Source organism: Ursus americanus, chromosome 3, assembly GCF_024610735.1.
Source record: "Ursus americanus isolate L20-20 chromosome 3, mUrsAme1.1.p, whole genome shotgun sequence".
Lineage (NCBI taxonomy): Eukaryota > Metazoa > Chordata > Mammalia > Carnivora > Ursidae > Ursus > Ursus americanus.
In genome coordinates this window covers 22,965,807-22,990,261 of record NC_142129.1, presented here as the reverse complement: position 1 = coordinate 22,990,261, position 24,455 = coordinate 22,965,807, and the positions used below count along the sequence as shown (strand labels likewise).

Sequence of the window (24,455 nt, the reverse complement as noted above, 5' to 3'; positions counted from 1 at the left end):
GCTCTTTAAATGCATGCAGTCTAAAATCCTGACCAAGTCAAACTCTGAGTACAACTGACATTATGCACGAGGTTTGTTTCATTGATTCTAAATACTCTATAGAGCTCCACAGTCAAGCTTATTAGCTCAAAACCAAATACTTTAATATACTGTGTGATCCTATTTATATAAAACTAAAGAAAATGCAAACTACAGTGACAGAAAGCAGATCAGTGCCTACTGGAGGATGGTAAGAGGCATGAGGAAACTTTTGGGAGTAAAGGTATGTTCACTCTCTCGATTGTGTTAATGGTTTCATGGGTGTATCCGATGTCAGAGCTTATCAACTGTATAACTGAAATCTGTGCGGCTTATTCTAGGTCAATGATACTGCAATATAGGTTTCTTTTTTTCAAAGACCAAATACTGTACTCAGTGGGTTAGGAATCAGTCTACTTGGGTGGATCTTGTAGAAAGAATATACGTACCACATTTCTGTTTAACATGCTGAGGGGCCCATTCTCTCCCCCACCGAGGCTATATGAAAGGATAAAAGGCAGCATGAGGAGTTTAAGGGTGAACTAAAAGACGCAGGAGCCACTCCCCCGAAATATGAAGGGTCCGAGGCATCCAGAGCAGGGGCCTGCCATTTAAGCTCCATCAGCAGCTGTCTCCCAGGTCAGAGCTAAGACCGCTCACTCACGCAGTCTAGCTGTAGCATTTCAGAGCTCTGAGGCAGTGAGAGGAAGGAAAAACAAACACTGATCAAATTTTAAAAATTTATTGTTTTCTTTTCTTTTTTTTTCTTTCTTTCTTTTTTTTTTTTTGTTGCTGTTGATTTGTTCTTGAGATGGCTACAACACCAGACAGAACAGTGCCCTCGTATCTAACGCCTGTGCAGGGCTGCAACTCCTTTAAAACATTAAGATCTGCTTTGGGTTTCCCTCTCCCGCCTCACCACCCCCAACGAAATCAAATAATTTCCACATTTTTTTTAGTAAAATACAGTTAGCCCTGTAAACACTTTCCCCCATACTCCCACCCTCTTTTTTTGTCCTTTCTTATGTCTGTGGGTGAAAAATTAACTAAAAAACACAAAAATCTTAAAAAAACTAAAACTTAGAATATACATTTATATCCCACTCACCCTAATTTTGGCTCTTCTCTCCAAGGCTGATGACAACCCAATGTGGATTGGAAACGGATTTAGAGACTGGATAGGGTCAGGGCTGGAAATATACATGAATTTTGGCCCTGGCAGGTCCTGGTATCACTGATGTGACCATGATATAAAACAAAGAGGCTCCTCCTTGTCGGAACAACTCTAAAGGTGGGAAGAAACGCCGGGGAGAGTGGGAGAAATTTCTACTCATTTTCATTAAAAGAGGACAGGAAAGGGAAAGAAGGGAGGGTGGGAGAGAGAAAGAGGAAAAACAACAGAAAACCTTAAGAGATGATCCTGACCCTTTACTTCCAATTGCAGCTATTTCGTCTGAATTCCCATTTTCCCTAAGTAAATGGTTTTTGTTTCACAAAAATTTGTACTTTTATTGTGTGTGCACTTGCGTGTTAGCATGTGTGTATAGGTACGTGTGTGTGCGTGCGTGTCACTGCTACCAAGTGAACGTTTCAGTTCTCGTCTCAGTTTAGTTTTCCTTTTTTTCCTTTTTTATTTCTTTAAAATTATTTTTCCTTTGAAACAAGTTCACCAGGAAACCAGCTCCCCTCCCACCACGCCGGACAGGCCGCAGCCATCTTTTTTTTAAACCGCGCTGATTTTCCCTCACACCCCCAAACAGGAACTCCTCAGGACGGCCTCTGAAGGCTGGAGTCTCTCCCTGTCTGGCGGGATGCCGTGGTGGCGGTGAAGGCCCCTCTGCCACAGTGGAGGTTTCTGATTGTGGGACACAGTCTGGTTTTTGTTTTCTTCCTGTCTTCTAATTAAAAAAGACATTCCTGACAAAAGAGAGAAGACAGTCAAAAACTGTGGTTCAGGAGATAATAAGCTTCTTACAAAGTCAAGGAAGAAGTTTTCGTATTTGCTCAGGTACCTCATTGTGGCCTCTGCCATAAGAACTCAGCAAAAAAAAAAGAAAAAAGAAAAAAAAAAGAAAAAAGAAAAAACAAAAAAGAAGTTGGAAATTTTGTGATTTCAAGAGAGCTGCTGCTGTAATGGTACTGCCTGCAGTCCTCTTCTCAGTGCGCTGTGGGAACTAGGGATGGTGTGCTGGGAGTAAAGAGTGAGCCAGCAGGTCTGGCTGCCAACCCCAAACCAACCAGAAAGTCTCTACTTTAGTCTGCCTAAATACTGGGGTTTCGAGTTTATTCTGAAGGAAGACTTTGCCTACTAACAAAAGTGTACAAAACCACTGATTTTTTAAAAGGGTACTAATGAAAGTATGAAGCAGAGTGGTTGAGAGTAAGGACTCTGGCACCAGGATATGTGTGTTTGAACTGTGGCTCTATCAACTACCAACGGTGACATCAAGCAAGTCGCTTCACATCTTGGAACCATTATTCCCCTATACAATGGAAACAACAACGGTACCTAACCCAGACAGCCACCTGAGGATTCTCTTAGTGCATACAGACCAAGCACTCAGAACAGTACCTGACACACAGCGAGGGCTCCATCAATGTTAGCTGCGAGCAGCCCCAGCTGCCCACGAATAAGCCTATGTGTATCAACGTTAGCTATTACCGACACTGCAAAACTTGAGAATCCCAAAGGATATCACTGCTCACTAAAGAATAAAATTTAGAAATAATTTCTGGCGTGGTGAGGCACTGCTGGAGAGTGCTTTCATCTACTAATACATTAAATGACAGAAGCCACCAGTGACGTGCTGCACATTCATTGAGAACTGCCTCGTGGGAGAAGAAATTCTGCCCAAGACCTCAAAGGAGGGGTGTGGGTGCTTAAGAGCAGAGCTGCCTTTCTTCTCTCAGTCAAGAAATTGGAACCCCAATCCCACTACCCAGTTCTTTCTTCCCTCAGCTGAGATTCTTGCTTTGCCTCAGAACCAGGAGCCAAGAAGCACATGGAGAAACACTGGCGATCAGGAGCTAGACAAACATACTACCTCCTTTCCTCTACCTCTTGCCTTGGGCAGAACTGGCATTTTCAGTGTTCGGAATAAGCATCTCTGCTCATTAAATCCGAAAGGCCAGTTTTAGGAGAACGGTGTCAACGTAATCATGGTCAACTGCAGGTCAGCACTGTTTTCACCAAAGCAGCCAGGTTAAAAAGTACTTACTTGTTTGTTAACATACACACTTATCATCCTAAAGAGAGAGGAGGAATTTTTTTGTGGTCTCCTATAATAATAACTTTCCTATGGGGGTGAAGATGGTATCCGAAAGCAGCTGACAATTATCTGGCTGCCTTGACCCAAGCAAACCAGGGTCCTGCATTTCTTAACTGTTCAGTAGTGTTAAACTGTTAGGTCCTTCCCTAACCACCTACAGGACAAGTCTCATGATGGGCATTAAAACCTACGCCATCCCCAAGTGCTCCTGACAGCCAGGGAAAAAGCCAGGAACCATAACCACTCACCTGGGTGACAGGCACAGTGCGGGAGTGTGAGCTATCGAAACAACCTGGTGAAGTCTCGCAAGGCCCAGCAAACCTGTTTACACTCCTCAGCACTGGAAAAGAAAAGGGAGGTTGGCCCCTGATGAGAAAGATGTAATACGCTGAAAACAACGACAACACTGAGGTCCACCGAGAACTATCTTAGCCCTGCTTGAAGCCCTCTCCATTGTCTCTTGATTCTGCTTCTGATCTTTCTGTAACTCAAGGGCAAATATTAACAACTGCATGTGAGAATAATTATAAGCTGGATGGTCCCTAAAGAGTGGCTGTGGAGACAAAGTGCCTAGGTTTGAATCTTGGCTCCAGCACTCTTGGATGAGTTACCAACCTGCTTTGTGGCCACATCTGCTACCTAACCTTATAATGTTTGGAGGATTAAGTCAGTTCAACACTTCGTTGAAGTCCCTGACATAAATACAAGAAAGCCAGAACCCCCAAATAAAAAAAGCAAGCATATTCACCTAAGGCTGATAATTTTAACTCTATGAGCTGAGCTAACTTAGTAAGTACCCTGGTTTCCTCATTCCGGCAACTAAGTCTCTATCAGTCATCGATTTTCTAGTTGGACAGGCTGCTCAGGGTTTCCTCCTGTGGGAGGAGAACGGAGAGGAGAGAGGAAAGGGTTAAAGCATGTAGACAGGGGGGAGGAAGCAGGACTTGGTCCTCAGGCAAGCACTAAGATGGGGCTTGAATAGCCCAATGTTCACCTGACCCTATTTTTTCAAAAGGCCTCCTTTGTCCAAAACTGTCACCGAGAAACCAGCTGATGTCCACTTCGTTCTTTTGTGTCAGTCTTCAGAACAGGTTTTGGTAACTGAACATGAAGCTAAGCTAAAAACAGTGGAAGAAGAACTTTCAAATATGCTCACTCTTCTGTGACCCTCTCTGGCTCAGAAAAACTCAGGGATCACAGCCTACCACCTAAGATGCAATGTTAGAAGAAAGAGCTTTCTCCTTCTCATAATGGTTAAACACCAGGGGAGGGAACTGCTAACAGTGGTTCCACAGAAAAGAAGGTGAAAGGAGAGCTATCTCCTTAGTGCCTACATCTGGACTTTCCCACCTATTTATTGTAAGGTCTGAAACCTCATTAAGAACCTTGATTCAGACCCCAAGATTTGATTCAACAGAATATTCTAGAAACTTTCTCCAGTCTCTCTCCATCCTAAAAATGTAATGAAAATGATGCAGTCTTCTGGTGTCACTGAAATTCTGCCATTTGTGAATTTAACATGCTTCAATATAACCATTACCTTCCCTCAGTCTGTTTCCAAATCTACACTGACTATTAAGGAGGGAGCTGGCTGGAGAGCACTTATCACTCATGCTCCTACTGTCACAGAGGAAGAAGACATGTAACCCCAGAGAAGCCACCGTGTGGCATGTTATCATAAGGGACTACAACAGTAAGAAACAGTTAAATGTGAGGCAACAATGGAGATTTAAGATTCTTCTACCCTTCGTGTAATCCGGAAAAGAAACGATAACTCCATCCTTCACGTCTCTTGTGACACAGGAGAAAAAGTGCCAAAACCAGAATGCAAGTACAGAGAACTGTGTGAGTGAGCCAGGATGAAAGTGGCATAGGCCGGCACCTCGAGTCAGCTCAGCTCTGCTTCCAGTCCTGTGGGCAACTGCTCTGGCGTCCAGAGCCTCAGCCAAATGTTTAATGTGTCCTTGATTAGGCCCAAAGAAATGGATTAAAAAAACCCCACCAAACTTATAAACTACAACTATTTTGTTTTCCGCCTTAGTCCTTCTGGCATTTATTTCCTATTTCATCTCATTTCATTCATTTATTTAAAATGGCCACTATCAGGGCGCCTGGGTGGCTCAGTCTGTTGGGCATCTCTGCCTTCCACTCAGGTCACGATCCCAGGGTCCTGGGATCAAGCCCCACATTAGGCTCCCTGCTCACCAGGAGTCTGCTTCTCCCTCTCTCCCCTGCTCATGCTCTGTCTCGCGCTCTCTCTCTCTCAAATAAATTAAATCTTTTTTTAAAAAAGTTCTAAAAAAAATTTAAAAAAGTAAAATGGCCACTATTTTCTAGCTGCTAGTCCCATATTCCTGATCCTTTCACCATACTTCTGAATACTTTAATGGTGACTGTTCCCCAAGCCCTGTAGTCCTAGTGGTGTGCTGAGAAATACAGCTCTTCTCACCTAATGTTCGTGGATAATGGAGAGTAACCAAGCTCTAACTAACGACTTGAGCAAGAAGACACCCCCATACTGGCTTCTAACTCTAGATCAATGCTTCCTTTATTCAACATCTTCTGACCCTGAGATTCTCATGCAAGTGTTTAGAGTTAGAGAATAAATATCAATGGGGGAAAACACGGGAAATGGGAAATGATGGCAGGATTTCTTCTAGTCATAATCAGTAGTGTTTGGAGAGCAAGAATGATATTTCAGAATGGAAAAACCTCAGCTTTCTTCAAGCTGACCAACTAAAAATGTTAGGGAATTAATTACTAGTACCATTTGAAAAACAGGCTTGGACTTGCTGAAATGAAACTGAACCAGTTTACCCTCCCTGTTAGGATGGCAAACAAAGCAGCATGTTGAGACAGGAATTATAGGACCTTACAACCAAAAGGGAGACTGAGTCATGCATGGAACAGAAGGTTCAAGAGCAAAACGCATACTAGAGAAAGAGAATTACTACAAGGAGGTGAGCAATCTCAAACCTTTTCTCTAGTACCTCAACATTACCTCTCTTCTGTTCATTTCCCACCAGTGTGTCACAGCCTACTACAGAAGGAGCTGCAAAACTTGTTCCACAATGAGAGATCAAGTAGGCCAGGCTGGTCGGGCACCTTATTTCCCCATATCACAGAGCAAATGTCACAGGTTTTTTTTTTTTTTTTTTCCGGTAGCATTGCACTATTTGGGTTCCTTTGCTGTGCCACTCAATTTTCCTTAAATGAGGGAATGTCCATGACTTTTCAGACTTATTCTATGGTTCTACCTATCACAGATTAGCCCAGATATGGGAATACAGGTTTGGTGGAGACTTATTCTAGAATGTGTGGGTGGTTGCCTTAGAGCTGGCAGGAGACATGCTCCAGCTAGCTTTGCAAGTGCATAACGACATTCCAGCAGGTTCTTTTCCAAGCAGAAAGTTAACATTCATTGATCACCTACTACATACCAAATCATTAGATTTCCACTTGATATCTCAATAACCCCTTACGAATAAGACAGGTATTACTAACCCTATTTTACAGATGAACAGGCCGAGGTTCAGTAAGTGGCAAGATTCATGCCAACATCCTTGACTCTAAGCCTAGTCCTCTGAGCGTTCTCTCTAGGCTCCCATTTGCTTTAAGGAAATTAGAGCCAATATTATCCTGCCCTTCTACTGACCAATACGAGATGGAACAGAGCAAAACAGAAGCAGAAAGAAGCTATTACACTCTTTTCCTTGAGACTGCTTAGAGGTGGAATACTACTTCTACTAGGAAGATTCACAGTAAAAAGAAATAAAATAATTTTGTAAAGTCATCACAGTCAATATACACCTACTTAGAGGAAGGGAAATTCCCTTCTGGCAAAATATGTCACGAAGGTAGTCACATGCCATTTTTCGGTCATGCATGTCACTTGATCTATGGCCAAAAATCAGTTACTTCTGGGACATGAAGTTAAGCCACTTATGGTAAGCTACAAAATAGCAGCACTCATAGATTTGGAATTTTAACAAATGAGCAAAATTATTGGAGAAACTCCTGGAGATCAGAAAGTAAACCATTTTGGAAAGTAAGATTAAGAAATTAAGTCTCAGAAAAGAAGATTAGCTCTTGTACCACCACCTACAATTTATTTTCTCCCCTTTTATTTTTTTTAAAAGATTTTATTTGAGAGAGAGAGCGAGCACGGGAAAAAGAGAAAGAAAGAGAGAGAGAGCGCGCACTCAGCACAGGCAGGGGGAAGGGCAGAGGAAGAGGGACAAGCAGGCTCCCCGCTGAGCACTGAAGCCTGAGGAGACTCCCAGAAGACTGGGAGATCATGATGAGCTGAAGTTAGACGCTTAACCGACTGAGCCACTCAGGCGCCCCTCTCCCCCTTTAAAAAACTAGATCTGGTTTTAATTATAAATGTATACCACATACTCATGAAAAAAATGAAAATAGTACAGAAAATTATGAAATAAAAAGTGAAAGTCTTTCTTCCCCTCCCATCCTGGTCCTAGCTGTCTATCTCTCCAGAAATTTACTATGCATATATATAACATATATAATAAAACAGCTTTTAAAAGTGCAAGCTGGGGGCGCCTGGGTGGCACAGCGGTTAGGTGTCTGCCTTCGGCTCAGGGCGTGATCCTGGCGTTATAGGATCGAGCCCCACATCAGGCTCCTCTGCTGTGAGCCTGCTTCTTCCTCTCCCACTCCCCCTGCTTGTGTTCCCTCTCTCGCTGGCTGTCTCTATCTCTGTCAAATAAATAAATAACATCTTTAAAAAAAAAATAAATAAATAAAAGTGCAAGCTGGTTCACTTACAACAACATCAAAAAGAATGTAATACTTAAACTACAAAATGTTGCTGAAAGATACTAAAGACACCGATAAATGCAAAGCCATCTCCTGTTCATGGACTGGAAGACTTCATTTTGTTAGGATGTCAATACTACTCAAATTGATCTACAGATTTAATGTAATCCCTATCAAAAATCCTACGGACATTTTTTGTGAAAATAGAAAAAAAATCTATCCTAAAATTCGTATGGAATCTCGAAAGGCCCCGAATACTCCAAATAACCTTGGACAAAGAACAAGGTTGGGGGTCTCACACTTCCTAATTTCAAAATTATTACAAAGTCATGGTAATCAAAACAGTATTGTCCCGACATAAAGTCAGACACAGAGATCAATGGAATAGAACAGAGGGCCCCAAAATAAGTCCTTCGCATATATGGTAAAATGATTTTCAATAAGGGTGCCAAGACCATTCAGTGGGGAAAAGGACAGTGCTGGGAATTATTTTCAGTCCAAAGGAAGTGAAAGCAGGGTCTTTTTTTTTTTTTTTTTTTTTAAAGCTGGGGAGGGGCAGAGAAGGAGAGAGAATCTTAAGCAGGTTCCATCCCCACCACAGAACCCAACCTCACAACCTTGAGATCATGACCTGACTAGAAATCAAGAGTTGGGACACTTAACTGACTGAGCCACCCAGGCACCCTGAAAGCAGGGTCTTGAAGAGATATTTGTACACCCATGTTCACAGCAGCATTATTTACAATAGCCAAGAGGTAGAAGCAATCCAAATGTCCACCGATAGATGAATGAATAAAATGTAGTATATACAAAAAATGGAATGTTATCCAAGCCTTAAAAAGGAAGGAAATTCTGACAAATGCTACAACATGGATGAAACTTGAGAACATTACAATGAGTCACAAAAGGACAAATACTGTATGATTTCACTTGTATGAGGTGCCTAGAGTAGCCAAGTCATAAACAGAAAGTAGAGTGGTGGTTGCTGGGGGCTGGGGAATGGGAGAAGGGGGAGCTGCTGTTTTATGGGTATAGTTTCAGTTTTATAAGATGAACAAAATTCTGGAAATTGATTGCACAACAATGTAAATGTACTTAACACTACTGAACAGTATACTTGAGAATGGTTAAAATGATCAATTCTATGTGTATTTTATCATGATTAGAAATTTAAGAAATTGTCAGTACAAGTTGGGTTATAGGATACTGTTATTTTTTCCCTTTATAATATACCTTACATATATTTCTGTGTCATGACATGCATATATTTTTGCTCCTTCTCTTTTAGTGCCTATTTATTTATATTCTGTTAATTATTTAACCATTCTCTATTAATGAACAATTAGAATATTTTCAGTGTTTTTTCATTATTACCAAACCTTACTGCAAGACTCATTCTCAGACCTGTAAATCATTTCCACTACTGTATGAATATAAGCCAATGCTTAACATGTAGGCAAAATTCTAGAGATTCTAGATCTATAAAAAAAGGTGTATCAGGGCAAGGTAGTACACAGTTAACAAAAGACACTTTAATTTGCTATCATTAACACTATCAAAAGCCATAAAAATCTCATAACCTTTGACTCAGTGATTGCAATTTAAGGAAAACAGTCAAAAGGAAAAGGCTAGAGCTTTAATATTACCTGTAATACTAAAAAATAATCTAAATGTCTACTAATAGAGGCACTGTGTGGAAATAAAGCAACACCTTTTTGGCTATAAAGCAGTAATTAGAAAGACTACGTAGTGACGCTTAAAACGTTTACTATGTTCACAGTAAAAAAATACTCACGTATACTTAACATTTTACTAAGCTGTAAACAAGCAGCTCACGGGCCTAATGCATCTCAGAGAGGTGTTTTGTTTGGCCTGCATGAAATTAGAATTTCAGGATCCTTAGATATAGTGAAAATTTTCCAGTTCACTGCAGTTTACATCATCTCTGTTTTACAACTAATGCTTCGCTTATTCGCACCTGCGTTCCTGACCCCTGAATACGGCTGAGAACAGAGGACTTCAGAAAGATAAAGACAGATCTTGTGAAGGGTAGTGCGCTGATGAATGCATTTTTCTTTTGGAAGAAATAACACTTCCACTTACCCATTAAGATCTTATACCAGTTAATAAACTTGTACAGTACAACTGCTGCCCACCTACACAGCATGGGGGTATTTCCCTCAGATTGGCTTCTAATGTCGATTTGGGCAATTCAATGCTAAACAGATACTAAACTGTGAGTTTACAAAGGTACACAAAAATCATACTCCTGGGTAAATCTGGCATAAGAAACAAAGACGTATTTTTTCTGCACACCCATTTCTGTTCTCATTAAAAAAACACAACAAAAAACCCCCCACATCACTCACCTAGTGACTTGTTTGTGGAAATCTGTAAGTTGTTTATGTGTCACTGTGACGGCTCCCACGGTTGTCTCCTTTGGCAAACCTTTCAAGGAGTTCTCTAACCATCGACAAAAAGTCTGTGCAGAGAGACGGTAAGAGTTTTAAGAGGAGACAGGACTTCCTCAACTGGACCCTACAAGTAATAACAAAACCTGCAGGGTTTTCTCAGCAGCCTCAGCTCTTCCAGACTTGGAAGTAAGTAAAGGAATTAACAAAAGCACTACTATCTTTAGGCCTTCCAACCCTCTGGGGTTTGGAATCGTCTACAAAGGCAAACCTAGACTTCCCTTCAAAGGTACAGCAGGCATCATTTCAGAAAGCCCAAGTCTCTTTTGGAATGAGACTATTGTTCTGTTTCTGTCATTAAACTTCCGTAATATTTCAAAAATTAAACAGCTGCCAGAAAACTCTTGAGTGTAAAGATCGAAGGCAACCTACAGCAAAAGTTCAGTACCACAAAGAGCAAGGACAAAAATTATAGTTAAGTAAACATGTCAAAGAATACATACATAATATGAATCCAGGGTCTAAAGGATTTTAAGGTCAACTCTCAGTAGAACAGTCATAACCAGTCAGCTCCTCTGTGATACCTGCCTTTCTTTGGGTCAGAAAATTTTGTTGCTCACTCTGGTTGCTACTTAAAAGAATGTTACTGGGGTGCCTGGGTGGCTCAGTGGGTTGAGCGTCCCACTCTTGGTTTCGGTTCAGGTTGTGATCTGATGGGTTGTGGGATCCACTGCTCAACAGGGAGTCTGCTTGGGATTCTCTCTCTCTCCCTTCTGTGCCTCCCCCACTTGTACACACTTTCACTCTCAAATAAATAAATAAATCTTTTTAAAAATGTTGTAAAAGAATATTATTTACATCTGAGCATAGTCTCTTTATACCTTTCATATGTACAAAAACTGTCTACCCCTACCCCCCTTCCTTCCTTCCTCTTCAAACTAAAAATCAAATTCTAGAGACTTCCTCTGGGTTATTTTCAGTTGAACTGTTCTTTGAGTTAGCTCTAACTTTCCATGCCTTTCTTAAGTAGGGTGTACACTCTGGTCATAGTTTTCAGCAATGACATAACCTTTTGTAACAAAATTTTTCACATTATATATTCCCCCATTATGTTAATTCATGATAACCAACCAGAGCAAAAGTAAATATTACATTATAAATGCATAAGAAGTACTGCATAATTCTCCAAATGTTGCCCCCAAGGAAGGGGGGAATGTCTTCCCCAAGGAAGACAACACTCTACACTAAGACAAACAAGGAGGGGCAAGAGATTCAGGAAGAACCCTTAACCGATGAAGTTTTGGCATCCAAAAACAGCCTATGAGTTAAGTACAATACAGCCCTGAACAAGAACAATAAGAAAGAAAACCAAAAAGCAAAACTAATCAGCTAGCACACAATGGGGCTCATCATCTTCGAATTAGGGAATCTGAGAAATCTGGATGAAAACTCTGAATAAATTTGCCACAGATGTGTATCCAACAACGAAGGTAAGGGTTTAAATAGTATATTCAAATCACGCAACAAAGCTGATATGCCATCTTCTATTAAAAAATCCCTGTTGAATTCTGAAAATGGTGTGATTGAGAAAGTGCTGAAAAATGCAGATTTTCTTTGGGCTTACATCCTTAGAATTTCAATCAGTTTACAGGGTGCGGACAACTGTATTTATGTTAAGAGTTCCTTTACAAAAACTCAGTAGTAAACTGATGTTTACAGAAAACAATCACTTTAAATTGCTTGACACCATTCTGTGGGTATCTATCTATATAGCAAACTCTTATGAGCCCATGGCTATCTGGTTTCTGTTCCTGCCTCAACTTGCTGTTCTAATTTTCCTCCTCTGTTAGCACTTAACCATATGTTTACAAATCAAGAATGTTTTAATTTTTATTCATTTTTTTGAAGTTTTTTTTATCCATTTATTTGAGAGAGAGAGAGAGAAAGAGAGAAAGGGAGAGAACAAGCAGGGGGAAAGGTCAGACGGAGAAGCAAACTCCCCGCCGAGCAGGGAGCCCCACACAGGACTCGATCTCAAGACCCTGAGATCATGACCTGAGCCGAAGGCAGCTGCTTAACTGACCAAGTTACCCAGGTGCCCCACAAATGTTTTTATAAAGTTAAATTAACATACATTTTCTATTACCTGGGAACCAGGTATGTTTGTAAAAAGTAACAGTATGGAAATTTAATTTCTCATGTCAAGGACTTTTGTAATTAAACGTGTTGGCACTGAGGGGTTCATGGAGTACTTTCCTTAGGAAAACACAGAAATATAGCCGTATCAGACTGAAACAGAACATGCTGAACAACTAGCAACAGGAACTGTAGATGCTAGTCATTCCTGAAGCACTTGAGCTTACATGGAACAACCGCAGAGCTACCTGATGAAACCAAAGCCACATAGGAGCCTCGCGAGTTTGACATCTAAGAATTAGGGGCGCCTGGGCGGCACACTTTGTTAAGTGTCCAACTCTTGGTTGGGCTCAGGTCGTGAGATCAAGCCCGTGTTGGGCTCTGCCCTCAGCTCAGAGTCTGCTTGAGAATTCTCTCTCCCTCTCCCTCTGCCCTCCTATTTGTGCCCTCTCTCTCTCTCTCTCTCTCAAATACATCTTTTAAAAAAAAAAGTTCATGAGGCTGTTTTGGAAGATAAACCTGAAGAAAATGTTAGAAATTTATCAAGCCTACATGTGACCACCTTTCACTTCAGCCAAAGATCAGGTAAAGCATATGCTCACTAAGACAATATAAACTAATCACTGAATTTTGGAGAGGAACACACAAACCCAAGGCAGAACTTTTGGCTCAGTAACATCAGAATCCAACAGTAAAGGTGTACTCTGTTTCGTGAAACTGCTGAAGTTGAGGCTAACAACTGTCATCAATGATACAAAGCAAGAGACAACATTAAGATGTACATGGACTTAAAAGTTACAATAAACTTGTGCATCTGGATTTTTCTGTGGTTCTGGAAGATAGCTCACTTTAACTAGAACCAACTGTGTGCCTTCCTAAACTATTTTTATATTAATATTAAAAATTATAAATCCTATTTAAAAAATAACCTATAAGCTATATATACTTTACCACTATGCTCGAAACTTTCATGCAGTACACATAACCTGATTTATGATCATGTGGCCCAGCACTGGAATTACTTGGACATTACTGGAGAGCCTAAAAAAAACTTCCACGCTCAGGTGATAAATGCCCTGGATCAAGAATTGAAACAAGATGCAAATTAATCCAAAGGAGAAATCCAAGTGTGTACTGTGAGCTTATTTTCTGCTTCTGTATCCCCAAATGCTCTGGCTAGATTTATTACCAAGGAAAACCATACAGTGCTATCTAAGGAGCTTGGACTGAACGCACTTCTTGAATAACCTGTACCACCATGTAACTGATAAATGCACATCTCTCACAAGCGAACAAATTTCTCACTGCCCAGCTACACAGCTCAATTCAATGCTTAGTATTCACTTTAGATAAACAAACCCTGTGACAGTGACACGAACATGCTTTCAAAAACCTAACAATGAATTACTGGCCTTCTATAGGCCCCTTCATCCGATAATTACACTTAGCAATATGCCTAGATGAGGTTCCATGGATATACAACACAGCTGGTTTCAAAGTTATAGGCTGCCTCCAGGAACCAAAGTTTAAGGACTGTGCGAATGGGTTCTTCATGAAAACAATCTTACCGGTCTGTCAACCTGCATGATCTCCCAGAGCACTTCAGCCACATCGGGCAGGGTGTAGGGAGGGAGACAAAAGCAGCATGTGTGGAGCAGCTGGCTAACAAGCTGCTGTCCGAGCTGGTTCATCACCTGTCCAATCAGTTCCTTCCGTAATTCAAAGTCTTCTTCGTGCTATAAGGAAACAAGAGCGAAAGATGAATTCTTTTTTTTTTTTTTTTAAGATTTTCTTTATTTATTTGACAGAGATAGAGACAGCCAGCGAGAGAGGGAACACAAGCAGGGGGAGTGGGAGAGGAAGAAGCAGGCTCCTAGCGGAGGAGCCTGATGTGGGGCTCGATCCCAGATCGCCGGGATCACGCCCTGAGCCGAAGGCAGACGCTTAACGACTGAGCCACCCAGGCGCCCCCAAAAGATGAATTCTAATTTCAACTCTCCACTCTAATAATTCCTCCTTCCTGGAAAAGGAATATACATAACAGCTAGATTCACAGACTCCACTAAAATGTTCTGTCCTGAGGAAGAAAACATTAAGAGTTTAGTATCAAGGAAATGGGCATGGATTTCAGCTGAGATTAACCGTAACCCTTAGATTTTTCATGACTAGAAAGGAGAAGAGAATAATGAGTGAAGGTTGCACGTGGCAATTTTAATTATTTTTCTGTGAAAAATAATTTAAAGTGTTCCTACTTCCTTTTTTAAAACCAACTGAATAAACAAAGACTTCTATCAGATACCTTATCTTTTCTATCAAAAAACCCTTATTTTCTTCCTTTCTATAGTCTCGAATATACATATATTTCTAACATCTTGAAAAAAATAACTTCTTACAAACTGCTTTTTCACATCTAGTTTTCTTTTTCTTTCTCCTTTTACGACCAAACTTCTTAAATAATTAGTCCATTCACGTAGTTGCTTATTTCTTCACTGTTCGCTATTACCTTAAATTCTATTCCACAACATTGAGCCATATCTAACTTTGAAAATTCTGTGAACCATTTTACTACTCCGGCCAAACAGGTCTCTTAATTGTCTAACATACTTGGTACTATCCTGACTTCCTCTATGATTTACGCCCCAGTTAACCCCAGTTAAGACTCTTTTCCCCTCTCTAATCCATCCAAATTCTACCTATATCTGATGGCCCCACTGAGGTCCCTCTTCTTCCAGAAATTAACCCCAACCCACTTCTGACCAAGGAGCTTTCCCTCCTCTGATCTCATAGCAGTCACGACTTTTATCACTCATCTGGCAATCAAATACTGCCTTCCTACTGTTACTTAAATCTCTGTATCTGTTTATCTCTTCTACTAAACCCCGAATAACATGGGCGCAGAAATACTTTCAGACTGTTTTATATAGCTTACAGGCACTTACTAGAGGTGGTCTTAAATCTAAGAGTTAATGCTTTGGTTACTGAATGGCATGTACCTACCAATATAGATCAAATAAGGAGAATCTGGTTTTCCCCTAAGAAATGAGGAAGAGATATAAAAAGGTGATGGGCTGCAAAGTAGAAAGGTACAATGTTTATACTTACATCATTGGCTACCCCTGTATGAATAAGGTCTCGTAGGAACCTCATGACACTGCAATTTGCATCCCGGTGGTCCAGGGTAGTAGAGGCAATGGCCCACTGCAAGATAGGGATGACCACTTGGCTCCTCAGCAAGGTAACAGGGCTACGCTGAATAAACCTGGTGTGGAAAGATAGTGGAAAGAGAGTCTACGTATAAATGACAGGATTAGGCTCTGCAAGCAGCCAGAGCAAAAGGCAGAACTACAGATGGAGATGGTAAAAAGTTCAGTAGTTGCTAGCAGTTGGAGGGTGAGGGAGGGCTGAACAGGGGAACACATGGAATTTCAGAGTATTAAAACTATTCTGTATGATATTATAATGGTAGATACATGTCATTATACATTTGTCCAAATCCATAGAAGGTACACCACCAAGAGTGAATCCTAACGTAAACTATGGACTTTGGGTGATAATGACCTATTAATATAGGTTTATCAACTCCAGCGAACGGACCACTCTGGTGGGAGATGTTGATAGTGAGGGAGGCCGTGGGCTTTTGGGGGGGGTGGAACAGGGGTATATGGGAACTCTCTAAACTTTCCACTCAATGTCCCATAAGATTTCTCAGACCCTTTAACATACATGGAGAATCTCCACCAAAAGGATACAATATTTTCCAAATTTACTTCACAATGCTATTTGTGCAAACAGCATCTCTGTGAATCAGTTTTTCAAGGAACACACACTGGGAAAACAGAGACTAAAGAGTCTACCCAATGTTCTCATATCAACAACAACAAAAGTGTTTCTAACTTGTCCAAAAACTAACCAAAAAAGCGTTCAATAGACAATCCTGAAACAGTCAATGCTACTTTGCATTTGTAAGTGATAAAATATACATTAAATGTATAATTACATATACGTGTTTTTCATAATTTTTAAATGCTTTTATGTTCATTAACTGATTTGGTTCAAATTCCTTAGCCAGGGACTAAAGAAGGAATTCAAAGGTTTGGCAATAATATAGTCAGTATTACTGGTAAAAGGAAATTTAGGCAATAATTGGGGTGGAAAGCTGGGGGTAGAACCAGGAAGTGCAGAACAAGACAACTTCTAAGGCACCTTAAAAACCTAAGAATTTTTTACTCTGAGATACGATCATATCTAAAGGATGCCAAGCTTTGTAAAGGAAAAAGCTGAAGTGCAACATGTCATCAGAGCAGGACAGAAAGTTAAAACTACAAGGGATTCTAGAGATTTTCTAGTCAAAAAATTTTTTAAAGATTTTTTTTATTTTTTATGTGAGAGACAGCCAGCGGGAGAGGGAACACAGCAGGGGAGTGGGAGAGGAAGAAGCAGGCTCCCAGTGGAGGAGCCCGATGTGGGACTCGATCCTGGAACGCTGGGATCACGCCCTGAGCCGAAGGCAGACGCCCAACGACTGCGCTACCCAGGCGCCCCTAGTCACATGTTTTTAACAAGCTGGTTTTAACTGTCTTGTGCATGACAGAAAACCCGGCTGCTTTACCCTGCTCCCATCCAACTCCTCTTCCTCACTGACAGGGCTACTCCAGTTGACAATTTAACTGTGGGCTATGGATCATTAACCTACCTATATTCCACGAACCTCCTTTTATAGAGAAGCAAACAGTCAAGTGTTACATGACAAGACGAAGCAGTGATGGGGATAAGCAATGAAAGAAAAGGTTGCTCTTCAGAAGGACTGACCTGGTGGCCAGCCTGAACAGGTCATCCACAGTGTCAGGGTGATTCTGGAGCCCATTCTGCTGTTCCAGCAGCTGAAAGGTAGGGATGCACAGTGCCTAAAACAGAATAGTGATTTTAAATAAACGCTAGCATACAAATCCAACAGCATTCAGACTTGCTAAATATCACAACATATACAAAAAGAACAAAGTGGGGGAAGCACAGATGGGAAAAGAAAAAGACTATGATGAGAATCAGATCAAGAAAAGGAAGAGAGAAATCTTTCTCAATTGATACAGTTTTCACATATGAAGTCCACATTTCAGAAAGGGTTGAGGGTATAGATTTTAGTTGATGCAACTGGACAGATGTCATCTCAAAGTTTTAGAAGTTTCTGGGGATGCCTAGGTGGCTCAGTTAAGCGTCCAACTCTTGATTTCGGCTCAGGTCATGATCTCAGGGAAATGAGAGTGAGCCCTGTGTCTGGAGCCTGCTTAAGATTCTCTGTCTCCATCTTCCCACGTTTCCCCCACAGCTCGCTCTCTCTCTTTCTCAGAAAAGAAAGTTTGAGAAGTTTCTGCAAGACTGCTTATGTACTAGATATGGTCAAGCCCACTAAAGGAGCAGATGAAGTTTTTAAGTTTTAATAATAATATGTCAAATTTATTTTATTTCCGAGTGAGCGTGAGTGGGCGGGGGGGGGGGGAGAGAATCTTAAGCAGGCTCCACGCCTAGCGCAGAGCCTGATGTGGGACTCGATCTCACAACCCTGAGATCCTGGCCTGAGCCAAAATCAAGAGTCGGACACTTAACTGACTGAGCCACCCAGGTGTCCCATGAAATGTCAGTTTTAAAGGTAAAGACATCTTATGAAAAGGAATATCATAAACTCTCTCATCTACTTTCCTCCTACGACTAGGAGGGGAAAAAAGCAGTGTATCAGGAGCCTTTTCCAATGCCCGCTATTTACCCTAAGACCATCCCTGCTAGTAAGTGCGCTAGTTCACTGGTTGTTCCAGGCAAGAAACTAAAAATAGAATCATGCTTGAGCTTAGAGATCTTTTGTTTTACATCCATTTGTTCCGTTCACCTCTCAAAAAACCATTATCTCTACAGAGCATAAATTTGGCAGTAATAACTGTAACAATCCTTACATTCATATGGTCAATCTCTCTCTCACTTTCCCAGACATGTCTGTCCAGAGAACAACTAGCAAGTTTCTACTATTATAGGAAATCAACATGCCTGGAGGATAAACAGAGAAGCAAGAGAATTCAAAACATGGTGAAGAATAAACTGCTAAGGCCTTTAGTGCCTCCAACATACTCCCCAGGGAAAACAGACCTGGAGCATGTCTAGTAGTCCCTGCCGACAGCCCTCTTCCATGCCATATTCATCCACAAGGATACTGCCAAGGTACAGGAAACAGGAATGCTGATGTACGTGGTACACATTCACCATCTGTCAAGGGAGAAACCAGGTGTTCGATTCTTTACCCCCCACAAAGTATCAACTTAGTAAACTGTCTGGAGGAAGAAATTCTGAAGGGCTGGTTTCTTCTCTTTAAGACAATACAGTAAAGCGTGTTGGCAACATTTTTTGAAACACAGGGCTCAATTCTTCAACAATTTTCAAGTACACTCTCTAGAGTCCTTTCAAGCCTTTGACCTTTTATCTTTTCAAAACAATACTGTAAGAGAGCTATATAATACTTCAAGCTGGAAGCCATTAGGATGCTATCAGCCAAGCTATTTGCAAAATCCTAGCATAAATCCTAATACCTAAAGGTTGTTCTTATTTGCATTAAAGATTAACTCTTAAAAAAAAAAAAGCATATATAGCTATAGCAGGGCTAAAAATACCAAATACCCTTATCCTGAAAGAGACTGTGAAAGCACTGTTTAAATTTTGAGTTGCTTCTAAACCTCTCTATTTAAACTTTTAAGTAAAAAACAGCATTTCTAATCAAGATACTGGATCTCGAGAGAATAAAAATGTTAATATACATATTTGAATTAAATGATTTATTTAGGATTTTTCCCCTACTCTCCTCCAAAAATTAAGAGGCATCTGTACATTCATCTATTTAAAATGCCATCACATGTATTGATTTTTTTTTTCTTTCAAATGTAGGGCCTGAAGTCACGACCCTGAGAGCAAGACCTGAGCTGAAATCAAGAATTGGATGCTTAACCGAGTGTACCGATTTCATTATATAAATTCAATTCAATGAGTGTGGTGGGGGCTGAAAGACAAAGTGACTGACTCTTCATTATTAACATATACCATGGAATGGGCACGTGATGGGAGCTACAAATCTATTCGGTGTTGTATACTCAAAACTATATGCTCTACTTAATGAATGATTTAAGCTGGTGAACGTTTTCTTAAAGAACCAGACAGTAAAAAATTCTAGGCTTTACTGGCCATACGACCTGTCTATTCAACTTTGCCATCTTAGCAAATGGCCAATATACAATACTTAAATGAATAAGCATGGCAACCTCTTAGTAAAACTACATTTACAAAACTAGGTAATAGGCCCATTGGTTCTAGTTTGCTGACTTGCGATTTTTGGATTTTAAAAAATACTTTTCATTTTTTCACATATACTGACCTTAGAACACATTTCCTATACAAGGTGCTATTCAACTGGGTTGGGCCACATACTTAAATTAGCAGGAATAAAAAAAAATACCAAAGTCATGAGGGTATCCTCTAACACCAAAGGGGCATTAAATCAAGTTATGTTTGACCCAGAATGTATTACACTGAAGGGGACACATAACCAAAGGTGGAAACACATGCAGTACAAACATATGGTGTCCTCAGGGTACAGTAAACGTAAACTTTAATCAAATTCACAATATAAAGGAGGCAGGGCTGTGCATATGCCAACTGATACTGCACTAGCATGACCCTACTTGAGGGTGAGTTCCTCCTTAAGAATGAGGTGCCCAGGATAGACAGGCAGGGCAGGGTCACACCTCTGGGGGAAGTCACCACCAACTTTGCTCTCCATCCTTGGGAGGCCAAACTGTAAATAAAACACAAGCTTCTGCTCACTGCTGTCTGTCCTCGCCCTGGCTGTTCTGGTCTCTCTGACCACTTTGCACAGAGCGAGCCCAGGTTCTGCTTTGCACACAGCTGTTCCTCTCCCCCGCTCGCCCCACTGGCCCAGCTGCCCTGCATCCCACCCGCCTCGGCTCTCAGTTGCCACCAAGGAACCAACGCCTCCAAGACCAGCCTCCCTTTGATCCTTCTCGGACGCAGAGTTGCCAGGAAGGAGCTAATACTGGCAAGAATAAAGGTGTCGTGAAAACATGTGCCTGATTCATAAAGAGATTCTGACCCAAACCCTACTATATATTGTACAAATGGACACTGCTCCTAATGGGAGGGGTGACTTATTTTCATCATTTTTTAAAATTTGTTTTTTTTTTTTTTTAACATTTTATTTATTTATTTGACAGAGATAGAGACAGTCAGCAAAGAGAGGGAACACAAGCAGGGGGAGTGGGAGAGGAAGAAGCAGGCTCCCAGCGGAGGAGCCTGACGTGGGGCCCGATCCCAGAACGCCGGGATCATGTGCTGAGCCGAAGGCAGACGCTCAACGACTGAGCCACCCAGGCGCCCCTTTAATTTGTTTTCTTATGGGTTTAGGATTTTGAATTTTTATTATTTGTTTGAAAGAAGAATTTAGATTATATCAAGCTAAGTGAGTTCAGCTTGTAAAAAGGATGTTAAGTTGTGGGTAAAATATGCAAATGAGAAGAAATATATTATACAAATTCTATATTTAAAAAGCCGGGGTGGGGGGGAAGGCCTGGGTGGCTCATTCACTTAAGCGTCTGCCTTCAGCTCAGGTCATGATCCCAGGGTCGTGGGATTGAGCCCCGCATCGGGCTCCTTGCTCAGCAGAGAGCCTGCTTCTCCCTCTGCCTGCTGCTCCCCCTGCTTGTGCTCTCTCTCTGACAAATAAACAAATTAAAAAAAATAATAAACAAAAAAACCCCCAAAAACCTGGCTGGCTCAGTCAGTGGAGCACACAACTCTTCATCTCAGGTTTATGAGTTTGAGCCCCATGCTAGGTATAGAAGTTACTTAAAAAAAAAAAAAAAGGATAAGGCACCTAGGAAGCAGAATTTAAGTGGGCACTCACTGTCAGGGGCAGCAACTCAGAGGGTCTGCCTCCTTAAAATCTACACCACGGATACACTGCCCAGGTAGGAAAAGGTCACTTCAGGCTGGGTGGGTGTGGCCCAGCCTGGAGCTGTGCATTTTCCCCTCAATGCATGGATGCAAAACTTAAGACACTGACTCCAAGTCCTGCAAATGTGAAGGCTGACACTTTGCCTTGCTTCAATCTAGTCCTGGCTTTGCTGTTAAGGTTAACATCAAATCACTTAGTGATCTAAGTCACTAGTTATAGGCATCTTATATAGAATAGTTCTTGATGTGAATGTGATCTTAGAGAACCTTGCACATTGAGTCACACCATCATAATTCCATACCAATCTTGGTGATTATAAGAGAGTCAAACATTTCTTGACAAATTAACAGACTTATGTGACCAACTGTGGTCGAGATAGAAAAACATTCCTTTGGGCTAAGAAGCAGCAAAATTTGATGAGACACATTTTAAAAAGAAAAATTAGTATAAAAATGCTTAGCACTGGTATATGAGAGCTGAGTGTTAAAGTCATTCTCTTCTTAATTTCACAGTGGAATGTGTCACTATTTAGACTATCACTATGCAGAATAGATTACAGGCATTTTCCCTCAGAGACAACATACCACAGGCACTACTTATCTTTTCAAATATTTTGGAGTTTGTATTTAATAAACACAAAAGTGTTTCATTTCATGAGCAAAGTTTTTTTTCTAAAGACTCCTATATTTCAGGGGTGCCTATATTTCAGGTGGTTCAGTATGTTAAGTGTCTGCCTTCAGCTCAGGTCATAATCTCAGGGCCCTGGGATCGAGCCCCCAGTTGGGCTCCCTGCTCAGTGGACAGCCTGCTTCTCCCTCTCCCTCTCCCTCTGCCCCTCTCCCTGCTTGTGCTTCCCCGCACCCCCCCCCCCCGCCGAAATAAATAAAATCTTTAAAAAAGAAATGAATAAAGACTCCTACTTCAAATTCTGTACACTTTACATTCTCCCTCTCAGGAAGCACTTACCTGTGTAACCAGTGGCTGCAGCAAGGCTGCAGATCCTTTGCCTACACAGCGAACAGCAAAGCGGAGGCACCTGCAACAACGCTCTACAATCCGATTATCAGCCCGGTGTTTATTTAGAGTCTCAGATAAAACTGGCCATATCTGAGTCAAAAGTCAAAGAGCACAAGAAAGAAAACAATGAACAACTAAGAGCTGAAAAAAATGCTCCCAAGTTGGTAACATCTGATTTAGTTTTCAAATAATTTGGAAAAAGCCTTCTTTGTAGGAAAACATGTAGCCTGAATCTGGTGTGCGTGAGTGCATGCGTGTGTGTGTACGTGAGTGTGCAGTTTCAATACGCTATCCATCACTAAAACACAGCCACTTCTTAGGAGAAGCACAGTGACTCTTTAGAACTGGAAGAAGAGAATGTCTAACTTCACTGAAAGATAAACTTTGGAATTCCTGATTTAGGATGAAAAGAATTAGTATGAGTTATAGAGGAATAAACAGATGTTTAAAGACAGTTCTGAGTTGGAATACTTTGAATAAAAGAGCAGAAGCTAATGAAATGGCATTATTCGATACTGTCAAACACTTAAGGATACTTGGTGTTTCCCCCCTGAAGTCTGAAAAGCATTTCTCAAAACATGCCTTTTGATCCGCATGTTACCCTCAGTGAAAATAGCAGAAGTGTGTTTACAATGGGGAAACAAAAGCCATGAGGGATACATGGCTCTGTCAAAAAAAATTTTGCTAGTATTAATCAGGCCTCCTAGCAACTCCAGGCTTCAGACATAATCTTTCTTTACTTCTCTGGAAGTAAATGCACTCAAAGTGCATTTCCCCACAGTCTGTTTTCTTATCAAATCTGAAGTAAAAAATATTTGTTTGAATGGTTCTATTTTGAACTTCTACGCACTGAAATTTAAACTGTATCAACGAATTCAATCTTCCTATGAACCTAAAAGACAATACCTTCTCACTTTAGTTACCCACAGCCTTGTAAGGAAAAAGGAAGAAAGCCTTGTTCCACAGGCATCCATTAGGCACTTACTTCCTGTATGACTTTTTGGCACGGATGGGTTTGTCCATTTTCCACAATGGGATTGGTGTGTCTAGGGAAAGGCAACAACCCAAAATAGTAAAAGAGCAATTTAACTGAAGAGCCACAGCCCCAACCCTGATAGCTTACTAAGTAACATTGTCACCACATAAAGAATACCAAACAATAAAGTTATTTAGGACTCAACACCTTTTCCTTCTATTCCAGTCAAACACACACAAGCACCTAATTTAAATCCCCCATCCCCCTGCCCCGGCTCCTTTTTTTGCCACCTTTAAGCCACTTCCAGTAGGACATGCGAACGCAATCTAACTCCGGTTTACACAGGTTGTGGAGCACTAAGATAATCGTTTTCATTTTTTTCTCTTTAAAAACCAGAATATGTAGACTCTTGCAAATTAATAAAAAATATTAATTAAAAACCAGGTTGTCTAAATCCACTATGAAAAACCAAGTACTGCTCCACTCTTAGCATTAAAAGGCAAAAGCTTCAGGAATTCTAGTCTACCCAAGATGTTTCTCATGGTTCTAGTCTGAACCCAATGATATATAATATACGCCCACTCACAATATGTCAAATCCAATTACTTGTCTAGTTCTAGAATCCACTAATTTGAAAGAAAGCAGGAAAAAAATCCTGTATGATTACCACCTCTTTAAAGAAATTCTTTAATTTCAATATGCTCAAGAGCAACTTAATAAAAATCTCACTTTCTTTAAATCGGGGGATTTCTATATATTGCACATTTTCTTCCATTTACTGTTATATAAGGACTGTTGGCTGGGCTTTCAGAATGTCATGTAACAGGGCTATCATAATTATATAAGAA

General features: G+C 40.8%; 1 protein-coding gene across 1 annotated transcript in view; it reads right to left on the bottom strand.

Annotated features, from left to right (window-relative positions):
- Nucleotides 1–1,624: 1,624 nt before the first annotated feature.
- TNPO3 (transportin 3) overlaps nucleotides 1,625–24,455 on the bottom strand; it is an 81,994-nt gene continuing 59,163 nt past the window's right edge. Inside the window, 10 exon segments of the mRNA XM_045792680.2 lie at nucleotides 1,625–1,935; nucleotides 3,536–3,584; nucleotides 3,587–3,627; nucleotides 10,436–10,548; nucleotides 14,182–14,349; nucleotides 15,716–15,872; nucleotides 17,423–17,517; nucleotides 18,746–18,862; nucleotides 22,581–22,721; nucleotides 23,617–23,677. Coding sequence (XP_045648636.2) covers nucleotides 1,917–1,935; nucleotides 3,536–3,584; nucleotides 3,587–3,627; nucleotides 10,436–10,548; nucleotides 14,182–14,349; nucleotides 15,716–15,872; nucleotides 17,423–17,517; nucleotides 18,746–18,862; nucleotides 22,581–22,721; nucleotides 23,617–23,677 — 961 coding nt within the window. The 3' untranslated portion in view covers nucleotides 1,625–1,916.